Consider the following 27,743-nt stretch of genomic DNA (forward strand, 5'->3'; position numbering starts at 1 on the left):
TTTTCCTCCTCTCCCCCACTCAGGGAGCACAATGTTCCCATTTAGACAGCCTGAAACCCAAATGCAAGTAAGGTGCTAACGGAGAGGACTTGAGGGCACAATACCCCCATGGATGCTAATGATAATGATTTCAAGTCTGTGAAGGAAACTCAAAAACCTAACCTCTGTCTTACTCAGATTTATGGCTCCAGCACTAATCACTGTTTTTTGGTTCCTTCCTTCCTTCCTTCCTTCCTTCCTTCCTTCCTTCCTTCCTTCCTTCCTTCCTTCCTTCCTTCCTTCCTTCCTTCCTTCCTCCCTCCCTCCCTCCCTCCCTCCCTCCCTCCCTTCCTCCCTTCCTCCCTCTCTCCTTCCCTTCCTTTCTTCAGAAGTGGCCCAAAAGGAGTATTTGAAAAGATGTTGAGCCTTTTTAGTTGTCACGACGCGTCTCTGTGACTTGTGGTGGAGGGGCCTGACGCAGGACTGTCCCGACAAATAGCAGCCCTGCTGAGAAACACGTCTGTGAGAAACCCACGGCATGTGACTTCCCGGAAGGGCCGGCCCTCACCCATTGACGAAGGCAGGCAATGACACGGGGCTAGCTTACAAGAGTTACCCATCCCAGGTACGGATTGGTGAAAGGCGCAAGGATGCACGTGTGGTGGACGTGGAGATGAAAGATGATCCAACCTGGGAAAATCCCATTCCTCCAGAGTCTTCCCTGCGGCAGCTATCTGGAAAGACTTTTCGCCAGAGTTATAAATCGGCAGGTGTGAGGCTGCTCTAACTGGCTGGTCTACCGACCAGCCACGCAGAGAACTTGTCCCCAACATGCAAGGACAGCACTTTGACAACTCTGCTGCATTTCTGGGTCCAGCCATGCCCGATTCTCCTACTCACATAAGCAAACATATCTGGAGTTTTTGCCCACATGGTTCATGGCTTCTCCTAACTCAACATACTTAATGAACATATAAAAGAAGTTAAAATCACCTGTTTTTAGTTGAGGGTTAGCCATAAAACTGCACCTGAACAAACAAGCAAAATATAACCAAAGACACTGAAATAGAGAACAGGCTGACAGTGACCAGAGGGGAGAGTGGAGGGACTTTCGGGGGGAAGGGGAAAGAGTTACAGAAACTAGTATAAAGGACACATGGACAAAAACTAGTGGGGGGTGGAAATGGGAGGGAGGTGGGGAGCACTGGGCGGGTGGGCTGGGATGGGAGTAAAAGACAGAAAACTGGACTTGGACAACAACTAAAATTTAAAAAATCGAAAACATTATTAGCTACTTTTAAATGCATGTTACTCTGGCATATGGTTTTAGAACAGAGAGAAGTATCAATCCCTGGATATCAATTCTTTTCCCCAACATCCACTTTCTGATGGCCCCTATTCCAAATAAGACTTTTACTTTAGAAGACTGAAGTTCAGAAATAAAAGACTTAAGAAAAATTTTAATGTCTAACAAGAATCTTGGCTTTGACATGTACAACGAAATGTCAACTAATGATTACAAGCAATACTATCTCTTCTTTTACCAAGAAGATAAAATGTTTCATAACATTTATTTCAAAACATTTTGAAATAAACATCATGGATGACTGTCAAGCTTAGTTTAAAATGATTTTTCCTACCTCCATTATTTAGTACATATCTGAATTAACCCCCATTATCATCTCCATGTGTCATTACCTGGATTATCTGTCACAGTCACCCAAGGAAGATGACTGATTCTGAAGGAGTACCAGCAAACACATTTTCCCCGGTCAGCCCACAAAGTCCCGGTGTGGCAGTGTCCACAGTGACTGATACCATCTCCTGTGTTCTGTTATCTTGTTTAAAGCAGACATTTTTATAAAAATGGCTGAGTCTTGATTTAAAAAAAATTACCAGAATTGCTGAAAACTCTGAGTAAATACTTGAGCTTTAGGCTATCCATGTTTTTAATTTTAATAAATTGGTATTTTTAGAGTGTTTTGGCCAAAGAGACACAACCATAGTGCTAGTTATCTCCCCTGCTAACAGTGGTATTAAGTTGTAGCAGGAGACCTGCTTAGACAAGCCCGGTCAAGTCAGAAGGACACAGTCCCTTTGCTGAGCCAGTAAGATAAGGAGGGGTGAGCAACTAAGTAACTAAGAAGAACAAAAGAACATTGTAGGACCCTATCAGCAGCCCTGCTTTCTTGCTTCTGTAAACATGCTTCTACCACATAGGCTTAGTAAAATTGCTTCCGCATGCTACACTATATAAACAAGTCCCTGCCTGAGCTCAGGACCCAGAATTTGGAGACTGCCTCCTCTGGGTCCGCATGTGTAAATAAAGTTCCACTCCGTACACCTGAAAGCGGCTGAGTTGTTTTCTGTAACAAAGTAATGCTCATTTGGTTGTCAGATATTTGTGGTGCCCCCACCTTGTGCTTTTATGACACTTTCTGAAGACACAAAGACATTTGACACGGCAGCTTGAACAATGCAGGCAGATGTGGTAAATGTATTTCCTGTCCATTAGGGCTGTCCAGGGCACAGATCAATTCTGAGCCCTTTTGCAAAGTCCTCTGCAGTTGAATTCTCACCATTTCTATAACTCAGCGCTCTCAAACCCCCTGCAGGAGACTGGCAGCCCCAGTACCACATGGGGAAGATTTCAGAAAATGAAGATTTCTGGGTCCCACTTCAGAGGATTCTGACTCAGTAGACATGAAGTAAAATTAGTGGAAATCTGTTTCTTAAAAAATTCCTCATTAATTTTGAGGTATAACCATGTTTTAGAAGTACCTGACCACACATCCATTCTGCTGGGGATGGAAAATAAGACATCTATTCATGAGTGAGCACTAGGACTTTTAAAAGCCAATAAATTTCCCAAATATTTCTATTTCCAGGCTTATCGGGGTGTCTGAAAACCCCTCCTCTACAGTAGTTCTTTTAACTTAGACATTTTCTCTCTAAAGTTCTGATAACAGGGTGCAGATTAGGTTACTCCCTGCCTAACACCTGTCAGTGACTACTCATCAAACATTAGAATAAAAAGAAACCTCCTTCCTGTGGCATACCTGGCCCTCCACGATCTGGTCACTGCCCACCTGCCCATCCCATGTTTCTCACAAGCCTTCCCCCGTTCCCCTTCTCCCAGGCCCATGGGCCAACCATACAAAACCACCCACTGCTCTCAACGCTCCACCTGGAGTCAGTCCCAGGCCGGCCGTGGTATGTGCTTTTCATATTGCTCAGTGGCTGGCCTTGTCCACCCACCCCTATAGTCCTGCCAAATAACCCTAGAAAAAACTTATTGATTCCCTCTTGCACTGTTCTTTTCCTTATAATGATATTTTATATGCTTTTCTGCAGAAGCCCCACCAAATATATTGGGCTTACTTGATTTAATTACCTATCCTTTAATATGAGATATATATGAATATCTTAATATGGGAAAATCAAATATAGAACAATGATTACAATTAGCAAATGTAGGTAAAAATTTTTCTGGGGATTTGAAAATTTAAAAATGCAGTTAACCAAAAACTGTCCCACCTTTGTATTGCCCCTTCAGTAGAGGACTGTGTCACACACTGTGGCGCGCACCGAATCAGCACCTGCTTTCACGACCTACTGAATGGATCAGTGACTGGGGGGAAATGGCACATGAATATGTGGATACCTTCAGGTGTATGAGTTAACTTTTAGCTAGTGGGAAACAGGCTGAATTCCAGCTGAGGTTGGAAGGTGGGGGGTTGGCGTCACAGTAAAGAGTAAGGACTAGAGTAGTCTGGACTTTACAACCTGCCAAGACTCTGGGTTTCTCAAGGGTAGAAGGTGCTAGAAACAGTGAGTTTGGCTGAAGTGGCTCCAAGGCAAATGCTGACTACAAAATATATTCCCTATGTCAGCACCCACGCTTCATGAATTGTTTTTTTAAATGGGGGGGGGGCGTTCAGTTGGCTAACACATGCATAAAAATGTATCGGTCTATTCATTTCAAATTGCAATTTTTTACACAGCAGAGATACTTGTAAGTTGTAATTATCAAACTTGCAATGTTATCCAGATATTCTGAATTTTTAAATAATTACAACGATTAAGTGCTTACCAGTGACCTATTAGTCCCCACATCTTACCTTCTTGAGTTGTCTCTAAGTAACAGTTGACCACTGCAAAAACCAAAGCAAAAACCCAAACAAACAAAACCCCTCTGGCCCCATCTTTTGAGAGTGTTAGCTGTGTTAAGGAGCCACATCATTCCACGGTGAACTAGAGAAACCCATCTTACAAAGGAGCTTTCACTTCCTACTTATCTCTTAATTTAGAAGAAAGATACTTTCTGAGTAAGGTGAGTGGTAATTTCCTTTTCTACCCCTGAAGAGTTAAAACACCCTGGGTTCCCACCTCTCCATTCTTCTCTAAACCTTCAGTCCCTGTCACTTGCTTCAGGGTGTAACAAAGCCCTCCATTCACTGTGGTGCCATCTTTAAATCTGAAGAAAGTGGCAGTTGGTTTACACAAAATATCACAGAGAAAAATTAGACACTTGTCTAAGGTGCAAAAAAAATAGTTCAATATATTTTCAAAGTCTAAAGGCAAAAATCTATTTCTTGTCCTTCAGGAGGAAAAAGACATGTTCAGATTAAAAAATCCATTATCAGGTTGAACAAGCCTCAGGCCAGTGACTAAATAAAACACTTAGATTAATCGACAGTAGCAGTTGCAATGTATTTTTTTTTAAGCTAGTTGTTAAACAGAACAAAACAGAATGCTCAGTTTACAGTATAGGCAGACTTTACGTTGACAAGAAGATATGGAGCTTCTAAGATGAGCAATCTATAAAAAATAGCTTGCCTCAGGACTTGGTCAAGGCCAGATTAATTTAAGTTTTCCTCTCCCACTTGGTTAGTCATTAAACTCAGGGAAGTATTCTGAAATTGGATCTGAGAAAAAGAAACTCTGGCAAACATCATAAAGTTGGTTATTTAAGGAGATGCTACAAGGCACCACTTTCCCTTTGGGTTCCAAAAGAATAGGAAACCAAGGATATTCTGTGATACTTGAAAAATGCACTCTGTCTTTTTAAGTGCAGCTTCGAAATAGCTGGTTTTAAGTATAAGCATATTTTATGGATATTGCACCACCTCAACTGCCATGCAGAGCACAAAAAGGATTATGGATTTTCTCTTCAGTGGAGCATTAAATGGTCCCCTGAATAGCAATTTTCTAAAAGAGCAAATATATGTGGTATATCCTGCATATGTTTCTCTGGCACAGTGGAGTCCATCCGTAACTCAGACTGGGAGATACAGGTAGAGTCTCCAGTTCATAGACATAATTTTAGTGTTACCACTAAACTGAGACAGTTTAGGGATACTTGAAAGCAGCAAATGAAAATTTTGGAAAGTTTTGAAAATAGTTAAGTTCTATTATTTTGTTAGTCTCTTCCATATAACATCACAGTTTTATTTTGGTTTTTGATGCTCCTTTTGGCTAGAATACTTTACACTTTCTTTCCTGCCTATCCAAAACTTGTTAGCCTTCAAGTCCAATTCCAGTGCTGCCTCCTCCATGATGTCCTCCACTGACCCCAATCAAAAAGCAGTTCTTCCTTCCTCTGGATGCCGTCCCCACCTTTCTAACTTGAACGTCACATTTCACTACACAACTGTGAATGAGCAAGTTTGAAAGTAGGTGGATTATAAGCTAGGTGAGAGCAAGAGCTCTTATCCACTTTTGTACTTCCTTCAGGACAGTATGATATTTATTTTTTTAGTTTATTTGACATGAAGTTACTAAAAATGGTAAATAGAAAAAAAGTAAAATCAGGGCTTTAAAATTCATATTTGGAAAAGAGGCATCATTAAATTTTTTTCTGGATTGTCATTCCTTAAGAGCAAATTTTAAAAAACAAATATCCAGTTTTCAGCAGATTATTAGTTCTCAAAAGCCAGATGATACCTCTCTTCCTTTGGCCTCCCATAGCTCCAAGTTCAGATCATTGTGCTTGGTCAATGTTAAATATTACTTGGTGATTCAAAAATATAACTGTGTCCACTTAGCCAATGTTACAAGTTTATATGTCATTAGAAGACAAAAGTCTTTTTGGATCCTAATACTTAATACCTCTCAAATATTTCTGTCATCTTGATGGGTCTCCCTAGAGACTCCAGGAATCATTAAAACACATTCATAGTCTACACTACCAATGTATAAGCAAAGCACTTTATACTTTTTAAAAAAATCACTACCACATCTTTTACTTCACATATGCAGAATATTAATGATGAAAGAGAATCATTCATCTAGAGACCTATTAATACCAGAGCCTCAAAACCGTACACTTAGATTGCTCAATACCACACATATTTTTTCCTTGTGTCAGTAATTCCAGTTTAAATACATAAAATTTATTTCTTATAGAAAAGCTTTTAGCAGTGCTCATAAACTCTTACACACTCATAAACTGTTATGTTTTCTTTGTCTTTCTATTATTTTTAGTTCATATAAAAAGAAAAATGATTATTCTCTAGTAGGAGACTATACTGTAATAGCCCTGCCCAATAGAAGAGTTAAAAAAAACTAATGACACTACCAAATGCTGATAAGGAAGCAGAAAACTGAATCTTTCAACATTGCCAGTAGGAATGTAAAATGGTACAGGCATTTTGAAAACAGTCCAGCACTACTTGTAAAATAAACAGGCAAGTACCATAAGACTCAGAAATTGTACTTATCTCAGAGAACTGATAGCTTACTTCCACAAAAAAGTCAATGCATTAATGTTCAGAGAAGCTTTACTTATAATAGCTGAAATGTGGAAAGAACAAGAAGGTGCCTCAGTGGGTGAATGGTTAAATGAACTGGTACATTCATACTATCGAAGGCCACTCAACAACAGACGAGGAAAGAATTATTGCTACAACAACTTGGGTCGATCTCAAAGGCATTCTGCTGGTGAAAAAAAGTCAATTTCAAAAAGTCAAAACTGTACGCTTCCATTTATATCACATTCTTGGATGGTGAAGTTACAGTGAGGGAAAATAGATTTGTGGTTGCCAGGGTTCAGGGGTTGGGTGGGGAGGGGAGTACTTAACATGAAGTGGTGGCAGGGGAAGGTATTTTTGGTGAAGGAATCCTGTGTATGTTGACTGCAGAGGTAGCTACATTAACCTTCACATGTTATAAGAAGACATAGAACTATGTACATACATGGTACCAATGTCAAATTCCCGGCTTTCATAATACATCATAACAATGAATGTTATAACCACTGGAAGAAACTGAGTGAAAGGCATACAGGTCCTTTGCAAACAAATTTTGTAATCTCCTGTGAATCTAAATTACTTCTAAAAATATTACTAAAAAATGAAAAATATATAAAAATAAAATAAATAAAATCTTGTAACATGTTAAACTAGATGGAACACAATGACAATAAGCATATACTGTGACTCTCCAGGGTCTCTGGGTCTATATTGTCACCCCGTGTTTACTTTTTATGTTACTTGTGTATTACCTGTCTCCCTCTACTATATTGTAAGTTTTAAGAGGGCATTAACTTTGGTCTGTTTTGCTCACTGTTGAATCCCAAGAGCTTAGATTGATGCTTCCATACATAATACAGTTAATAAAAATCTGGTGAATGAGACAAGTAAGGGAGTATATCCACTGCTTTACCATATATAGGTGATAATTTAGGGTAATATATGAAATTATACTCATAGTCTAGGATTCAGATCATCAGAATTATCTGAATCATACCAAAACACTTTATCTCCTACGTTTCCATTTGATCTTGGGCTTTTATTTACCCAAGTAATTGTAGACACATGGTTACTCTAAACACTGCTCGTGTAAGTTCTAAGTAAAAAAATAAATGCCTTGTTAGTCTTGAAGTACACAACTTGACACTGTAAAACACAAAAATAATTTTTAAAATATAAAGTTCTATTGTATTTTTTAACTAATAATAATGTTGACTTTAAAAAGTTGAAACATCCGGTCAAGATAGAGGCATAGGTAGACACACTTCACCTACTCCACAACCATGGAGAGAATTACAACTAGATTTCAAAACAAATAACACCCAGAGCTATCAGAAAATTGACCTATATGGAAGTTCAACAACTAAGAATTTAAAGAAGCCACATTCATCCAGACGAGTAGGTGGGGTGGCGTCTTCGAGAAGAGCAGAGAGGTGTGGAAACACAGTGCAGCATGACGAGGTGGTGGCAGTGGTAGAGTAGATGGTCCCAAACTCACATATGGTGGATAAAAATTGGGAGGGATACTTTGGGAGTGAGTGATCCCATCCCTAGGCCCGACCACTCAGCCCAGGATTCCAGTGCCAAGAAGATAAATCTCCATAACTTCTGGTTATAAAAACCAGTGGGGGCTGGGGAGGTGGAAGAAACTGACAATTTTCAGGAGACTCAGCTTAAAGGGCCCACACAGACTTGGAATGTATACAAATCCACCCATTCTCTGATTCACCACCAGGGCAACGGCTGGAAGGGTACCAACTGCATAAGGGGAATGGGCGAAGTGACTAAAAACAGGGCAAGTGCTGGGCACTCCAGAAGCCAGGAAGTAGCATTGTCTCCTCTCTGAACCCTCCCCTGACGCACAGCCACAGACTGGTAAGTGGGTCACCCTGCCTTGGGGATTACCTAAGGCTCCACCCCGCACAATTTACAAGTGCCTTTTCTACCATAGGCCACACTACCAAGACAGGGAGTTAAAGCAGCCCTACCTAACACACAGAAACTAACACAAGGAGGCTGCCAAAATGAGGAGACAAAGAAATATGTCTTAAAGAAAGAACAGACAAAATTCCAGGAAAAGAACCAAATGAAATGGAGATAAGTAACCTATCACATGCAGAGTTCAAAACACTGGTGATCAGAGTGCTCAAAGAACTCAGTGAGAATGGCAACAGCATAAAGGAAGAAATGAAGGCTACATTAAGTGAAATAAAGAAAAATCTACAGGGAAACATCAGTGGAGGGGAGGAAGCCAGGACTCAAATCAACAATTTGAAACATTAGGAAAAAATTAGCATTCCACCAGGACAGCAAAGAAAAAAAATTAAAAAATATGAGAATAGTATAAGGACCCTCTAGGACATCTCCAAGTGTACCAACATGTGAATCATAGGGAGGTCAGAAAGAGAGGAAGAAGAGCAAGAAATTGAAAACTGATCTGAAAAAATAATGAAAGAAAACTTCCCTAATTTGGTAAAGGAAATAAACATACAAGTCCAAGAAGCACAGAGAGTCCCAAACAAGTTGGACCCAAAGAGGGGCACACCAAGACACTTCATAATTAAAATGCCAAAGGTTAAAGATAAAGATAGAATCTTAAAAGCAGCAAGAGAAAAACAGAGAGTTGTGTACAAAGGAGTTCCCATAAGACTGTCAGCTGATTTTTCAAAAGAAACTTTGCAGGCAAGAAGGGAGTGGCAAAAAGTACTCAAAATGATGAAAACCAAGGACTTACCCTACCCAGCAAAGATTATCATTTAGAATTGTGGGGCAGATAAAGTACTTCCTAGACAAGGTAAAGCTAAAGGAGTTCATCATTGCTGAGCCATTTTACATGACGTTTAGAGGGACTTATCTAAGAAAAAGAAGATCAAAACTATGAACATTAAAAAGGTAACAAATTCACAATTATCAACAACTGAATCTAAAAAGAAACAAACAAAGCAAACAACCAGAAAAGGAACAGAATCATAGATATGGAGATCATTTGCAGGGTTATCGGCTGGGAGGGGGAAGGGGAAGAATAGGGGAAAATGTGCAGGGATTTAGAAGCATAACTGGTAGGTACAAAACAGACAGGGGGATGTTAAGAACAGTATAGGAAATGGAGAAGCCTCAGAACTTATATGCATGACCCATGGACATGAACTAAGGTGGGGGGGAATTACTGAAAGGAAGGGGACACTGGGCGGAAAGGAGTAATGGGTGAAAATTGGGGCAACTGTTAATAGTGTAATCAATAAAATGTTTTTTAAAGTTGAAACAATATAGCTCAAATACATTAGTATAACTTAGTCTATTTCACAGGAATAGAAAGATCATGTAAAAAGATAAGACAAAAGAAAATAATTTTGTGTTCATTAGTAATAAAGGCTTTCTTTTCATCACTATCACTTAGAATCCAGAGTTCCATTAAAAGCATTTGTTTGTTTCAGTACATGGATGTATTTTGTTATCCTACTCAACCACATAAGGAACTTCTGAGCTAAAATCCAAAAGTGTAATTTTACATGATTTTGCCCTTAGCACTGTATGTGAGCTATGTGGCATCCCCCACTGGGGCCACAGCAGTCCCATGGGTCCCTGTACACTGCCATCAGCGGAGGACCTAAGGATCTCCACACTAGAATCCTCCATGTTGGCACAGGACTAGATTTAGGTGTCACGTCCCCATTGGGGCCCAAAGCATCCCATTGCTGGCTGTGCTATGACAACACTTTTTGTGGAATCGGGTGTACACTTCTGGGTAGGATGAGGCTTGAGGGCTCAGCTTATGCCAGGAGGCCACAGGATGCAGCATAGTGCAAAGATCATGATAAACTAAATTTTACTCAGCTCCGCCACTTACCAGCTCTGAGCAAGCCATCAAATCTCTCTCAGGACCAATTAGTGTTTTCTAGACAGGAGGGTGAGGGTGGGGGGAATGGGTCAAAAGGTACAAATGCCCAGTTATAAAATAAGAAGTCATGGGAATGTAAAAACAGAAAACAAGCAAACAAAACCTCACTAAGACTCAGGTTAATAAAGAGGAGTCCAGACCACACTGGTCTTTACATGAGCAACAAATGAGACAGTAGATATGACACCAATCTATGAAGTAAAGACGTCTGCTACATAATCATTTTAACCTAGTTGTTACATTGGTATTTTATGGGAATATTTCAGCTGTACAGCCCAGTTAGATGCAATGCTTGTTACATTTCCACAGGTTATATATAACGTTTCCTGATGGCAACTGGAGTTAGCCATAAATGTGGATGGAACAAATGCACTAACATGTGGTGTGATTTCAGGAACGTGAGGAAAACCCTTACACTTACGATGCATCCTGGTCCACATATTGGCTGATACCAACTCTGTTAGCGGGGAATATTTATTTTAACTTAAGGCTTTATTTTTATAAAAGCTCACATTATTACCCCTCTAATCTATACTTTTAATTTTTTATTTATTGATTTTGTAGAGAGAGAGAGGAAGGGAAAGAGAAAGAGAAACATCAGTTTGCTGTTCCACTGATTTATGCATTTACTGGTTGATTCTTTTTTTTAAAATATATTTTATTGATTATGCCACTACAGTTGTTCTACTTCCCCCCTTCATTCCCCTCCACCATGCACACCCCTCCCCCACCATTCCCCCTTTAGTTTATGACCACATGTCTCAAGTTCTTTAGATTCTATATTTCCCCTACTATTCTTACCCTCCCCCTATCTATTTTCTATCCACCGTCTATGCTACTTATTTTCTGTACCTTCTCCCACTTCTTCTCCCACTCCCCTGTTGCTAACCCTTCATGTGATCTTTATTTCTATGGTTCACTCCCGATCTAGCTGTCCTCTTAGTTTGCTTTTGTTTTAGGTGTGGTTGTTAATAACTGTGAGTTTGCTGTCCTTTCACTGTTCATCTTTTTTATCTTCTTTTTCTTATATAAGTCCCTTTAACATTTCATATAATAATGGCTTGGTGATGATGAAGTCCTTGCATTTGATCTTATCTGAGAAGCACTTTATCTGTCCTTCCATTCTAAATGAAAGTTTTGCTGGATAGATCAATCTTGGATGTAGGTCCTTGCCTTTCATGACTTGGAATACCTCTTTCCTGCCCCTTCTTGCCTGTAAGGTCTCTTTTGAGAAATCCGCTGACAGTCTGATGGGAACTCCTTTGTAGGTGACTGTCCCCTTATCTCTTGCTGCTTCTAGGATTTTCTCCTTCATTTTAATCTTGGCTAATGTAATGATGATGTGCTTTGGTGTGTTCCTTCTTGGGTCCAACTTCTTTGGGACTCTCTGAGCTTCCTGGATTTCCTGGAAGTCTATTTCCTTTGCCAGATTGGGGAATTTCTCCTTTATCATTTGTTCAAATAAGTTTTCCACTGGTGACTGTTCCTCTTCCCCTTCTGGTACCCCTATAATTCGGATGTTGGAGCATTTAAAGATGTCCTGGAGGTTCCTTAGCCTCTCCTCCTTTTTTTGAATTCTTGTTTCTTCATATTTTTCTGTTTGGTCATTTTGTTCTTCCTTCTGGTCCGCTCCCTTGATTTGAGCCCCAGTTTCCTTTTCATCACTATTGGTTTCCTGTGCATTTCCCTTCATTTCAATTAGTTTAGCCTTCACATATTCCTCTAATTTGTGGCTAAAATCAACCAGTTCTGTAAGCATTCTGATCACCAGTGTTTTGAACTGTGCTTCTGACAGGTTGGCAATTTCTTGTTCACTTAGATTTATGGGCTCTGGGGCTCTGAGTTCTTCTTGAGCCATGTTTTGATCTGGTCGCACCTGTTATGTATGAGGAGAGGAGCCTTAGTTGTTCACCAGGGCGGGGCCACCCAGGTCGCTGGTTTGTGATGCTGTATGTGGGGGCGGAGTCAGAGAGGGAGCAATAGCGATCCCCTCAGCTGCTTCCTGCTGCTGGGGCCTGCCTGGTCTGTCTCAATGCTCGTTCCTTCACTGGTTTATCTGCACGCAAATGTGTGACAGTGGTCATCCAGCCGCCTTGCGCCTTCACTGGGTCCGCCTGTCGCTACCCCACACCTGGGATTCGCCCTTGGCTGCCTGAGTCAGGGGGTCTTTTTTGCCTGACCTGCTCTGCTGCTGGCTCTGCCCCTCTTACTGGTCTAGCTGAGTGGTTTGTTGTCAAACTCTCGTATTGTTCAATTTTCTGTGGTTTGGCTACGTTTATTGTTGCTAAAACTTTGTTGTTTTTAGATTTGGTTGTGCGAGAAGGAAAAGTATTTCCACCTATGCCTCCATCTTGGTGGAAGTCCCTACCGGTTGATTCTTGTATGTGCCCTGACCGGGACTGAACCTGCAACCTTGGTGTATTGGGACAATACTCTAACCAACTGAGGTACCTGACCAGGGCCCCTATTCTACACTTTTGAAAAGCATCTAACTTAGGTGTTAACCAAAGACAAGAAAGCTTTTAGGGCCAAAGGAATCCAAAGCAGGTCCCACCAGTAAAATGTAGCAGGGTGGAAAGATGCTTTCTCCACTACCTATATTTGAATAAAGAACAGTTTATTGATAATTTGAAAGAATGATTCCCTAATGGTGGAATTTGGGGCATAGAAAGTGCCCTGGGTGGGAAGGTCATGGACCTGTTGTGAGGGCAAGAGTATCCTCCAAGTGTTACCAAAGTCACTTCAGCAGTAAGCCCTCCCACTTACTAACCATGCGAACTTATGCAACTACTCTGAGTCTCACTTTCAGTGTAGAAAATGGGCATATGGAGAGTGCTTTACTCATAATGCTCTTCTGCGGTCAGAGTGAGATGATGCATATAAAGTGCAGAGCACACTGCCTGGCCACTGTTACCAGTCTTCCATAAAAGTGAGTAACTACCAGCACCATAATAATAACCAAACTACAATATAACAAGTACTTAGGAAATTACACATTTCACTTGTTCAGGCAGCTTATGCTTTTATTTCACTATCAACATAGGCTATGGTCTCTTGTGTAAACCATACTTAGTTAATTTTTAGTTTAGTTTAGACATAGAGTATGGAAGCAAAATGGTTCTATGGCTTAACAACTTTTTCTGATGCAAGAGAAAGAAACACTCTACCACCTGATTCTGGCTGTGAAAACCTGACTGCACAGGCCTAGCCGATGGTGTTATTACCCTGTCCCGTTCATGGGCTTCCCCTCATCCAAACTGGCAAAAAAGTAACAGAACTGGATTCTGGTTGGCTTCTGGTCTGGAATACAAGCTGCAGTTAACAGGCTGAACCTAAGGGCCACAGTGGTCCTGAGCGGGAACAGCCTCTTACTGAAAGTTGGACCGCAGCCCTCACCTAATTAAGAATTCTCGTGTCAGTTGAACTTTCAGGGGTTCCTGTGCTAAAACCAAGTTAGGAGAATATCAGATGGTTCTGTTGCTGCTATGGGACATCAGTAACATGAGCGATAAGAGAAAAAGAAAAAATTAAGAAAAACCAACATGGAAAATTCTGACAGTGCACTGAGTTGGTCAATTTGGATTTTAAAAATAAGCATTTTGGGGGTCATTTTTAAAACTAGAGCCATTTACTAATGGACCATAAACTCCATTCACAGCAGAAATAGCAGAACAACCTTTACCTTTCAAAGGTACAACTTAGTCCCTTTATAACCAAATGTAAGCAGAGTCAGATATTTTCTTTTTTTCAATTCACTGCAAAACAATAGTTGTTTTAAAAATATTTTTTTTGTACAGGTCCAATAAATGATGGTATTTTAAAGCAGATTTTAAATGTACCTCCAAAGCTCGAAAACATTATTTATTACAAATGTATCTTCTTAGTTTTTCCTTCTTGGGTATTTGCGTAGAAATGAATTTCCCATGTCTACTCTGTGACATGAAGTAAATAATAAAGCTAGAAATAATCTACGGGTACATGGAGTAGATTATTCACGGTGCTTTCTGTTGTTTGAGGGAGCTGTCTGTACGTGGGATTTGTTTAGACTTCACTACCTTTCTCTCTGTTCTGTGGCCTTTTATGTGCTCAAAAAAACAAAGTTTGTAGGCTTATCAAGAATGCCATTGTGTTTTCCTGGAGAACTTGAACTTTACTATGCTTACATAATAATAATAATAATAATAATAAAAAGCAACAACAAAGAAAATGACACATTCCCTAAGACTCGATGAAAGCAAGAACATCAGGGAGTTTTTGAACCAAACGGAAGGATAAATAAATACGAGTATTAAACTAACATTTGTTCACAGGATGAAGCTGAAGCAGAGACAGCTACTTCTGACTTGAAGAGTTTGCACTCCTTGCCTCAGAAACGGCTCACACTGCCCAACTCCACAGCCCCATTATTCAAGGTTGACCTCAGATTCTACCTTCTCCATGAAAACTCCAGTTAAATTAATTTATCTTTTCCCTTGAACTTGCTTAAAGTACTTTCACTATCAATGTTTTTCATCTGGGGACTTAATCATCTAGGGCAGGGGTGTCTGACCTGTGGCCTCTGGGCCACATGGGGCCCAGGATGGCTCTGAATGCGGCCCAACACAAAATCATAAATTTACTTAAAACATTATGAGGTTGTTTTTGTGATTACATGTCACAATGTATTTACTGTGTGGCCCAAGACAACTCCTCTTCTTCCAGTGTGGCCCAGAGATGCCAAATAGTTGGACACCCACTGATCTAGGGCTTGATGTTGTGATTTCACTGTTATTGCCTTGCTTCAAGGGTCATTTCTCCCTATGTTGCTGTGCGTTATGAATTTCTGGAGGCCGCGATGTCTCACATTTCTGTGTCTCCCCACTCCCCAAGGCCGGGCACAGGGCCAGGAACACAGCAGACAGGGAAGCAAGCCTCGTAGAGCAGGGCCATTCTGATGCTGATGCAACACGGTTCCTGCAAATCCTGTAAGAGCCACGGCTGAGAGTTGATAACAAATTACTGAGTGGTCCTTTTTGGTCAGATAGAAAGTGACTTTTACCACGCTCATAATGCTCCCCCCAAAAGTGGGATTTTGCAGTACAGCTAACAGTGGAAGGGCATGTGGCATGTGGAGCGCAGGTGTGGCACAGACACACCTGCCGGAGCCGGGGTCCCAGTTCCACTGCTTCCCAGCTGTGTGGCAAATGACTTGTGTGTGTGTTCATTTCCTCCTTTGTAAAATGGGAGTTAAAAATAATAGGAGCTCATAATCGTTCAACACTGTGTGAAGAAGCCCTGTTTCTAAGTTCTTTAAGTATTTAACTCATTGTCTCCTCACACCCACCTAGGAGGTAGGCACTACTGCTACCCCATTTTACAAGTGAAGAAACTGAGACAGAGGGAGGGGTACCTTTCCCAGAATTACACACTTAAGCGGCAACACTGGGATTCATATCCAGGCAGGTAGAACTTACTGGCTCGACTTCTGAGGTGTGTTGCCTCGCATAAAATTTATCTGACCTTTTCTTTAAGGATTAAACTAATTGATACATTTAAATCATTTCAATATATTTAATATTTTATTTTATTATTTTTAAGATTTTATTTATTTATCTTTAGAGGGGAAGGGAAGGAGAAAGGGAGAGAAATATCAATCTATGGTTGCCTCTTGTGTGTCCCCTGCTGGGAACTGGCCTGCAACCCAGGGATGTGCCCTGACTGGGAATTGAACTGTGGTTGTTTGGTTCCCAGGCCCGTGCTCAATCCACTGAGCCACACCAGCCAGGGTAATATTTTATTTTAATATTAAAAGTTAAAAAGTGGTTGACATGTAGCAATCACTCAATAAAAGCCCACTGTATCATGTTTATATGTATGTCATGGTTTAGGTTCCAAAATTCTTACAACTGATTTAGACAAAAAATTATTCACATAGCCCTGACTAGTGTGGCTCAGTGGGTTGTGCGTTGTCTCACAAAGTGAAAGGTCGCTGGTTCAATTCCCAGTCAGGGCACATGCCTGAATTGTGGGCCAGATCCCCAGAAGAGGGTATGCAAGAGGCAACTGGTCAATGTTTTTCCTTCACATCAATATTTCTCTCCTCTTTCTCCTTCCCTTCCCTCTCTTTAAAAATAAATAAATAAATCTTTAAATATACTAATTAATTTAAAAATATTCACATAATATGTGCCAACTTAAAATGTGCCAACTTAAAATTTGCCAACACAATCTCCGCCCAGAGGGAAGCCTACACCCTTAGGAGAACTATATACAAATATAAAAATATTAAGCAAACCAATGTTAAAAACAACACTAACTGGTGAGAAAAAGCTCATTAGAGCTACAGGGGGCAAGTGCAGATTGTCCTTGCCCCGCCCACAGAGTCTTATCTCCCAGGGCTTTAGGTACCAGAGATGACTCTGGTATACATACTCATAAACCACACTCCAAACACACGATATAGACTGCACCTGAGTGAGTGCCATACTAGAGTGGGAGAGCGTCCTCATAGTATAAGGAGGTGCTGATTGAGGAGCCCAGTGGAAACAAATGGAGAGAGATGGAGCTGAAGCTCAGGGAACATTCCCCAGAGGAGGGAGACTAGCATTCCAAAACAAGGATATCAATAATGCACTCGGAAACCTACCCCCTGGCTCAGTTAAAAGACTAATACCACACATCAGAAAAACTAATAGTATGAATAATTTATCAATTCCACCATGTTCTCCTAGGAGCCTAAATGTTCTACACATTAATAATTGAGTCTTCTTAAACCAGAAGTGTTGTGAGCAAGAAGAGCAAAGTATGTTAATACCATTAAATCCTTGCTATTTCATTTTCCCCTGACGATCCTTTTTTTTTTTTTTGCATGCTTCTTTTATTACTACACAGGCATAATAGATTCCTGCACTTATGGAATGGATATATGTATTAATTCATTCATTCATTCATTTGTTCATTCATTCTGCAAACATTTATTGAATGTATAATCCAAGCACAGTGTTAGGCCCTAGGATTAGAAACATGATTCTTATGCCAGCCAGGATGAGAACTATAATGACCATCTAATGAAGAAGACAAAATGAAACACACATGAGTTTTCCATGAGACAGATAACATAGTAGATACAGATGGGCTACGAGTTACAGAGGGGACTCAGAGGAGGACTGGTCAAAAGCATACATGAGGAGCATTCTAGAAAGATTTCAGAGAGCAATAATAAATTTCTCCCTGTCAAATCTAAAGGCAGATTTCTCAAACATGCTGCTGCTTCCAACACTATTCAATACTCTGTCCTGAAAGTTCCTTTTCCGTAAACTTTTGTGATCAAACCCTTAATATTTTTGCCTCTAATTTTCCATGGTCCCTTTTCCAATTCCATGATGGCATTTCTGCTCAAGTCTATTAATGTGGTTCTTTAACCATAATTGTTACTTTTGGTTTGGGCCAGAGATTCTTACTCCTTATTGTGCTTCAAAATGACTGCAAAATCCTTTAAAAAATGTACAGCTGCCCCAGCCTTCCCTTGACTCTTGGGGTTCAGGGCCAGGATATGTGGGTCATGTTTTTTTTAAGCTCCCAGGTGATTCTTAATGCCTGCCAGGAGGAGCACTGCCTGCTTAGGCCTTCTTTCCTCTAAGTGTTGAAAGCAGAGTTTGTTCACTGTTATATTATTCCCACTCATTGGTTTTCTGAATTGGCTACAGCACTGGGCCTGAAAATAGACAACCGCCCAAGAACAGTAGAGCAAGAGGTCAGCTCTCCAGACTTCTCTACCCTCAATAACAGGAGATCAAGTCGACTGCAGCCATCTGGGATCTCAAAGCTGCATCACACTCCTCTTGTCCTTGGTCACTTGGGCACAACCCTACAGTCATCTATCCTTTCTAGAATCTTCTCTCTGCTCCTGTTCCTTCCCAAGTTCACAACTGATTCTTATGGAAATATAGATTCATAGTAAACGATCTGTTTCCTTATTTTCGCACCCTCCACTGTTTAAATGAAGGTTGCGCACTTTCCCTAACCCTGGTTTCTCCCATGCTAACAAAAGTTTCTTTCTCAATCAGCATCACCCTTTTGCTTCAGTCAAATTTATTAGAGGATGAATGAACAATGAACTACAAATTAATTATGTATAATATTTTCATAAAATAATACTTCCAGAATTCACATTCAGACAATTCACCATTTAATTACTGCCTTCTGTCAGCCTTTCAAATTATACTAATACAAAGTTTCTTTTCATTATTTCAAAATGCTTGTTAGTTCACTTGTTTAAAAAAATTACTTAAAAATTTTAAATTGAATTTAAAAATTACTTTTTAAAGTAATATCAATTGCAATATTGCCAAACACATACACAAATATATTTACACATATACAATTTTTTTTACAAATATTAAATTAGAAAAAATATTTCTACTCCTGTGATAGTATCTAATAACATCACCTTATTAAGTTCCTTCAAACATGGCTATTAGAAATATTCTGGTCTAATTTCTTTCAGTTCTTGTTCCTGAAAAAAATCTCATCTCATAATTATCCTTTTCAGGTCCTACTTACATTTGCTTGGTTATAGGATGACTTCTCCTGAGCTTAAAAAAATAAACAAACTCTATTTTCATTTCCAGAAGATTTAGTCTGCTTTAGTCTTTAAATCTGCACTGTTCAATATGGTACCCACTGGCCACTTAAAATGTGGCTAGTTCAAATTATGGTATGCTATGAAATACATACTGAATTTTAAAGAGTTAATAAGAACAAAATTTAAATGTCAATAACTTTTTTAATGATTACATGTTAAGTGATAATATTTTAGATATATTGGGATAAATTAAGCATTTTTAATTAATTTAATTTTCTTTTTTAAATTTTGCTAAGGAGTGAGTTTCAGCTCCTGTGGCTTTCAAAGAATTGGCTCATTGCATGTAGCTGTCGAATTTATATGCAGAGTTGTTCCCAGAATTCCCATCTTAGATTTCAATGGGGATCACAGTGATGCCCCATCTTTCATGCCTAATACTGCCAATTTTCTTCTCTCATTTTTCCTTTCTCCAGCTGGCAAAAGGCTTATCCATTTTATTGAGTTTTTCATGTTTTCTTTTTGTTGTTGTCATTTTCAATTTCTTTGATTTCTGCTCTCCTTTTCATTTTTTCCTTCATTCTGCTTGCTTTAGTTTTAATTTGTTCCAATTTTCTGGTTTCTTAGGGTAAAAACTTAGATTGTTGACATTTGTGCTTTTCTAATATAAGTATTTAATGGTCTAAAATTTATATGTAGCTATTAGAAAATTTAAAATTACATGTGACGTGCATTTATAGTTTGCATTATAGTTTGCATTATATATTTCTATTTATAGTTTATAGTGCATTTATAGTTTGCATTATATATTTCTATTTATTGCTGCTCTGAGAAGTACAACACATTAGCAAAGGGTTTTCTTTCCAACACATTAATGAATGTTTAATAGGCAATGGGATCAATGAATCAAAGAATGTCAGGCTCTCAGAAAACTGTGCACAATAGCCTTGGGTGGATTGGGTTTCTCTAGTTCCAATTATGTAAAAACTTGGGATATGTTTTGAGCTGAAACTTTTTTTTTGACATGGCAGGGCCACATGAAGCCAGTTTATTGCAGTTAACTACACAGCATCCTTTATATTTTTGTCTATTATTTTTCATAAAGAAAATTAAAACGTACATACAAACCCAAAGGGGAGCATTGAGCTGCAATTTAAATTAAAAAAAAACATGACCTACGACTAAATTTTACAGCTTGTGGTTCTTGAATTCCCCGAATGCTAACAGAGTAATTAGGATTTAAGAAAATTAGATCACACCTATATAATCTAAGTGAAGGAGCTGAAAGGTGAGACTGCCTTCTCATTGACTCCTTATCTCCTCATTTCAATGGCTTGACACAGTGCCTGAAATTCGTACCATGGGAGTCTCCTAAAAGGCCCTCCGACCTGAAACCTGGGGCTTTTTTGGTTTCCTCTCTCTGTGGGGCATGTCCCACCATGGTGTCTGTGTTACCAAGCAGCTTGGAGAACAAGGGGGAGTAAACAGCAATGAGAATTTATCACGAGCTCTGAGACCACCGTTCCTCCAATCAGGGAGATGTTTCCCTTCTCTCAGGTTTAGGCACCTGCTTGGCTGCTTTCACCCTCACCATCACTGCTGCCTTTAGGGCAGCAGCCCCCAATCTTTTTGTCACCAGGGACAGGTTTTGTGGAAGACAATTTTCCATGGTACCAGGGGTGGGGCATGGTTTCGGGATGACTGAAGTGCATTACATTTAAGCTCACCTCCTGCCGGTTCCTAACAGGCCTGGACTGGTAGCAGTCTGGGGCCCAGGACTTCTGCTTTAGGGGATTGCCTACGCTGGGGCAAAGAGAATAGAAAAACAAAAAGCAAAAACAAAGGCTGGGTATTTATTCCCTCTCTGACCCATGGAATTTGTTTCTACTGCTCAGGGCTGAAAGAGAAGACTTTTATGGAGTTTGTGTTGTCCACATCTGGTACGTTCCTCACGGTGTCAACCTGTGTTGAATCCAAGCTGGGAAACATCGGAGAGAGAGAAAACAACACTGCTGGGTGGGTGGTATTTGGAATTCTGATGTGTTTCCCTAATCTACCTGCTAGATTCTACTTTTCAGCATCCTCAGCAAACACACATTTTATCAGAGTTTATATTTGCATTTAATGGAGACTGGGTAGAGGATGTTTAACCCATCTTGCCTGGAACTGGAACTGGTATTCGATTTTAAGATATTTTTTTAAATGATATTTTATTGATTAGTTGAATTAGGCTTCTGGCCAAGATGGAGGCATAGGTAGATATGCTTCGCTTCCTCAGACAACAAAAAAGAAAGATAACAACCAAAAGCAAAAAGCAACCAGAACTGTCAGAAAATCAAAGCGTATGGAAATTCAACAACCAAGGAATTAAAAAACATTCATCTAGACTGGTAGGAGGGGCAGAGAAGGGAAGCTGGGGCAGTGAGTATGCAGAGCAAGGCAGCGGCTGATGGACTGGGGTGGGTGAAGCGGTAGCTGGCCAGCTGGGACAGCCCACATCCATGTGTGGATAAGCTGGGAGGAACAACTGGGGAGAGAGACAGACTGAGCAACCCAGTGTGCCAGCATGGGGAAACAAAGCCTCAGAACCTCTGTATATAAAAAACTGTGGGGGTTGCAGTTGCAGGAGAAACTCCCGGTCTCACAGCAGAATTCATTGGAGGGGCCTACAGAATCCTAGAATGTACACAAACCCACCCACCTGGGAATCAGCACCTGAAAGGGCACAACCTGCTTGTGGGAAGCAAGGGAAGGGACTGAAAGTGGGGTGAGAGCCAAGCAAAGGCACTGCTCCCTCTCTGACCCCTCCCCCACATACAGCACCACAACTCAGTGAAGTGGGCTGCCCTGCCCTGGCAAATGCCTATGGCTCCACCCCTTACAATAGAACAGGTGTGCTAAGACAAAGAAATATGGTCCAAATGAAGGAACAGATCAAAACTCCAAAAAAGAACCAAGTGATGAAGAGATAGCCAACTTAGCATATGCAGAGTTCAAAACACTGGTAATCAGGATGCTCACAGAAATGAATGAGTATGGTCACAACATAGAGGAAGAGTGCAGGCTAAACAAAGTAAAATAAAAAATATATTTACAGGGAACCAAGAGTGAAGGGAAGGAAACCAGGACTCAAGTGAATGATTTGGAACAAAATGAAGAAATAAACATCCAGCTGGAACAGAATGAAGGAAAAAGAATTCAGAAAAATGAGGAGAGGCTTAGGAACCTCTGGGACAACTTTAAACACTCCAACATCCAGATCATAGGGGTGCCAGAATGAGAAAAAAAAGAGCAATAAATTGAAAACTTATTTGCACAAACAATGAAGGAAAACTTCCTCAGTCTGGCAAAGGAACTGACATGCAAGTCCAGTACATTCAAAGAGTCCCAAAGAAGCTGGATCCAAGGAAAAACATACCAAGACATCATAATTAAATTGTCCAAGATTAAAGATAAGGAGAGACTCTTAAAAGCAGCAAGAGAAAAAGGAAAGAGTTACCTACAAAGGAGTTCCTATTAGGCCATCAGCTGATTTCTCAAAAGAGACCTTACAGGCAAGAAGGGGCTGGAAAGAAGTATTCCAAGTCATGAAAGGCAAGGATCTACATATAAGATTCATCTAGCCAGCAAAGCTATCATTTAGAATGGAAGGACAGATAAAGTGCTTCCCAGATAAGGTCAAGTTAAAGGAGTTCATCATCACCAAGCCCTTTTTATATTATATGAAATGTTAAAGGGACTTATCTGAGAAAAATAAGATCAAAACTATAAACAGTAAAATGGCAACAAACTCACAACTACCAACAACCAAATCTAAAAAAAATCAATAAAAATTGATTATGCTATCACAGTTGTCCCAATTTTTCTTCATTTGTCCCCCTCCACCCAGCACCCTCCCAGTCCCTCAGGCCATCTCCACATCATTGTTCATGTCCATGGGCCATGTGTATAAGTTTAGAAAGTACAAATAGGTAGTTATAGAATAGTCATGGGGATGTAAAGTATAAGATAGGAAATGGAGTAGACAATTTTTCTAAAGAAAAATTTATTCTAAACTATAGTAATCTACCCTGGTTGGCATAGCTTAGTGGATTGAGCACAGGATGTGAACCAAAGGGTCACTGGTTCGATTCCCAGTCAGGGTACATGCCTAGGTTGTGGGCCAGGTCCCTGGTGGAGGCCATGTGAGAGGCAACCACACATTGATGTTTCTCTCCCTCTCTTTCTCTCTCCCTTCCCCTTTCTAAAAATAAATAAATAAAATCTTTTTTTTATGTCTATGGTAATCTCACTCAAGTCCCTGAACTTCAAGTATGTGGCAAGAGGGAGACAGAATATTTGGGAAATGTAGAGGGCAGAGCTAACCATAGAACCAGAAGAAGTTTGCCTTATTCTCCTGAGGATAATAACTAGATGAGTCTGTCATGAGAATGATACAGCCATGTCACTTGAAAATCTCTTGAGATTTTTGACACATTGATCCATTAAAATATATCTAAGATAAAGTCTACAGTTTAGAAAAGATACATTCTGTTAAGGCTACTCAGGTAGAAGTCAGAGTGGACTTCAAATAAACAAACAAACAAACAAAACAATCCCCTCATTCTCATTTAAGTACAATGCACACACCTTTTCAGTAGTAGAAAGACCTACTGCCTTTTGAACAGAACACAGAAAGGATATTTGCATCCTAGCATTTTACCCGGCTCAGCAGCGTTAAAGCTGGGAGGGAAGGTGAGTGGGTCCTGTGCTGCTGTCTTAGCTCAGCCACCGCTCATTTATATTTCCTGAACTGTCAGTCAGAACTCAGACCAAGACTTTTGTCATAACAAATAAGATCCATGGGTTCCACTTTCCATAAGAAATATTTGTAGATGCATATTATAAAGAAGAACTACTTTCTAAATAAGTAATGAATAGCTTGGAAACTACAGGCCTCTGGTCTCAAAAATGCTCACTGTGATCCTGGCTTTTGACCCAGCTTTCAGATAGGAATGTGTTTGGTGACAGATACCATAAAGCCCAAGCAACCTGCTTAAACACCTAAGAATTTGTCTGTGTCACAGCAAGAAGCCTGGGGCTCAGCATAATCTTCCACAGTGTGAAAGAAGGATAAACGTTCAGTTTATAAACACAGTCCCCAACTGTTGGGTATTATTTTGTTTCCAGTTAGGTTACTCTATTAAAACACCTGTAAAAGATGCTCAATGTCATAGCCAAGCATCTTCATATCTATGCCCTCATAGTGTAATTTCATACTGTGGAAGATTATGCCAAACCCATGCTTCTTTCTGTGCCACAGACTCTTGGGTGTTTAAGCCAGTGTTGGTTGGGCTTTACGTATTTGTCATGACATAAACGCCAGGTAAATAGCCACCGTAGCTGTTGCCCTCTGTTCCCATCACCTATTGCTGTATAACCAGCCCCTGCAAGTTCTAATGACCTAAAACCACACTTATTTATTTTGCTCACAATTCTCAATATGGGCAGAGCTCAGTGGCAAGATTTGTCCCGCTCCACGCAGGTCAGCTGGGAAGCCTGGCCAGGCCTGGACAGTCTACTTCCAACATGGGCTCAGAGGGCTCACTCACATGACAGACAGCAGGAATCTCAGCCAGAGCTGTTGCTGGGACCCTCGGTTCCTCTCCACATGGACTTCCCACAGTGCTGCTTGACTTCCTCACAAGTTGGTTGGGTTCCAAGAGTGACTATTTGAAATCACAGGAATTAAAAGCAGCCAGTCTCTTGAGACTGGGCCTAGAAACTGCCACAGCATCATCCAGGCTGTATGCTTTTGGTCGAAGCAGTCCCAGAGTCTGTGCGTTTTAAGGGAGTGGGCATAGACTCCACTACTCACTAGCAGGAGTACCAAAAAAAGGCATGGACATTTTAATCTACCATAATCTTCCACTGTACTGAGTCCTCCTAGACTTGTGCAAAAGTTGTGTTTGCTACAACCAGGCCATGCTCCGTTCCCTGCAGAAATGTGGAAGATGCCTCTCTGTCTCCCTGACTCTGTGTCACTTGGTGTCGCATCCAATAATATTGGAAGACGATGCTACCATTTAAAACTTCTTGGGGAGGGGTGGCTGGGTTGATGGTAAGTGGCATGGGCGATGGTTGGGAGATGGACATTAAGAGGTCAGTGGCTAAAGACCTTTGTGAAGTCTAAAGTCCTTTCCACCGGAGATCTCATGTTCTTAGACCCACATGCAAAGAGGAAGCACATGGTTCATGGTCCCATGACATACTGTGGTAAGATAGACAATAGATATGAAGCTTCCCTCATCTTACGGATAAAATGCCTGAGGCCCAGAAGGCTAGTCCATAGCCAGAAGACTGGTTTAAAAAGACAAAAAGACTCTGGAATCCAGAACAATGAGCACCCTTGAAGATGCATCCTGTTAAATGAAAATCCTTTTTCCGACTGAGCTCCTGAGTAGACTCGAGTACACAAATTTCAGCAGAGCTGTTAGGGAGAGCTGCATTGCTCCATCAGAGAAAGCATTTCCCCTAGAATTGTGAGCCTGGAAAGAGGTAGTGGTGGGGGGAGACAGAGGTGACCTGAGAGACCCCAATGGCCATGATCTTCCACCGCCCACCGTTCCTCAGTGGACCTGAAAATGATGGCTGGCCACCAACTGTTAGTGGGACCTGGAAAGGAGATATAGTTTCAAGTCCACATTAACTCCAGGGACAGGTATCTATGAAGGAGCTAGACACCATGGGAGAGTAAACCTCTAAGGATGGGCAAGAATTATGAGGAAGCCGTTGGGTTTCCACAATTCATGGAAAACTTATAATCTTGAGTTGTTAGCCAAACTACACAAGCAAGTGGCATAATTAGAGCTAAAGCATAGATCTTTTGATTCCTGTTTCAATGCTCTTTCCCCCCATAATGTGGTTTTATAGATACACAGAAGACTTCCTGGTGGCCAGGGACTGAAGGCAGCACAGAGCCCAGAGCAAGGTGCTGTATAAACAGGAAAATAAGCTCTGGATTCGAAAGGACCCTGCTTCTGCGCTAATTCTTTCTTGAATTTCTCAGCCTGATTTACCCAATTACTTTTATTATTGTCCAATCAGAAAACCACTATTAGCATAAATCAAATGCAGATCAGATCTGCTTCTGAATCTAGGGAACAAGTATACATTCTGGCCACAACTTTCAAAGGAGCCATATTAAAGTACTAAAAACACAGCACGTCTAATCCTTGCAGGCCTCTGAATCAAACCCCTTTGATCTTAGTGATGACACTCATTTGCCTGTGAGGATTATTACTCACAGGACTAGGTATTACTCGCAGGACTGGCTGCATCACGGGTCTCCATCCCCAGAAGGGAAAACCACCTGGGTTTAATGCTTCACCTGTCGGTGTCTTAAAGTTCTTAACAACTTTATCTTTGAATGTGTGTTTTATAAGTGAAGATTAATGGGATGACAGGGGCAGTACTGGAGGACTGGAGCCTCACTGCACACGTCGTCCTTCCCCCTGGGGACAGTCTCTTTGCTCTCCTGTCTGCTTCTCGCCCCTGCTCAGTGACCTCTGCCATCTGCCCCGGCAGGGGTCAGGACATAGCTCAGAGAAGGGTGCACTGAGCCACGGCTGAGGCCCAGTGCCTGAGGGTCTGTACTTGCGCCACACATATCCTCAGACCTCAACGAACTACACATCAAAGAGCAGATTAAAAACCAACAAAAGAAATACCATGACTGGTCAAGAAAAAACTTTATCCTGCTTTTTGAACAGGGAGACCAAATTTTCATTTGCACTGGGCCCCACAAATGACATGGCTGGCTCTGATTAGATATGCTATCTGGTAATCACTCGCCAATATTATTTTTAGATTCTTAACTAAATAACCATAACACATATGGAATAACAACTCTGATTTATGAAGTGTTTTATTTTTTTGCTCTCAAGAACTCTTAATATTAAACACAAAATCAGATATTTTCAATAGTTGGACAGAAGGGAAAAAACCCTCCGTACTACCCTTGCCAGCAGGTATCACTAACAACAGCAAGTCCGGACCTGCTGCTGTGACTTAACAATACGATGCATGAAATGGAAAAATGATGGAATATTTTTTCACTGAGGCAGCCAGGAAAAAAACCACTTATTTCTCCACAATAACAACAATTACTCCCTGTTTTCTATCACAGTATGGAAAGTTTTTTAAAAATCTGGTTACTTCTCTCCAATGTTGGTGTTTGCCCGTGAATAACTGCGGTGCTTTTCCACCATTTCTCTAGGACTGTGTTAAAAGAGCCACAGACCAGTGACAACAAAGGAGTCAAGAGGAAATGGAAGAAGTGATGTTTCACTTGTTTTCAGTTTCGTATCTGCATCATCACTTAGTATCTTTCTTACCTTAAGCTTGGCCAAAAGAAGTTCGTGATCACGAAGAAGTTTTTGGGTTTCATCTTGATTGCTACCGATTTCTAAAATATTGGGCTGTGATTCAGCCAGCTGAAGTTGTACCCATTTACCACACTAAAAATAAAAATGAAATGAAAAGCACTTTTAGTTCCTCTTGTTCCTTCCCCTTT

At 40.5% G+C, this 27,743-nt stretch overlaps 1 protein-coding gene across 4 annotated transcripts in view; it reads right to left on the minus strand.

Moving 5' to 3' along the window:
- The window catches only part of CCDC141 (coiled-coil domain containing 141), a 166,196-nt gene that overhangs the window by 135,966 nt on the left and 2,487 nt on the right, over positions 1 to 27,743 (minus strand). For all 4 annotated transcript variants that reach the window (XM_037130059.2, XM_037130057.2, XM_037130055.2 and 1 more), the window contains exon 2: positions 27,565 to 27,687. In XM_037130059.2, coding sequence (XP_036985954.2) covers positions 27,565 to 27,687 — 123 coding nt within the window. The remainder of the gene's footprint in view (positions 1 to 27,564; positions 27,688 to 27,743) is intronic.

The sequence above is a fragment of the Artibeus jamaicensis genome, unplaced genomic scaffold (assembly GCF_021234435.1).
Source record: "Artibeus jamaicensis isolate MK-2021 breed Jamaican fruit bat unplaced genomic scaffold, CSHL_Jam_final contig_391, whole genome shotgun sequence".
In the NCBI taxonomy this organism is placed as follows: Eukaryota; Metazoa; Chordata; class Mammalia; order Chiroptera; family Phyllostomidae; genus Artibeus; species Artibeus jamaicensis.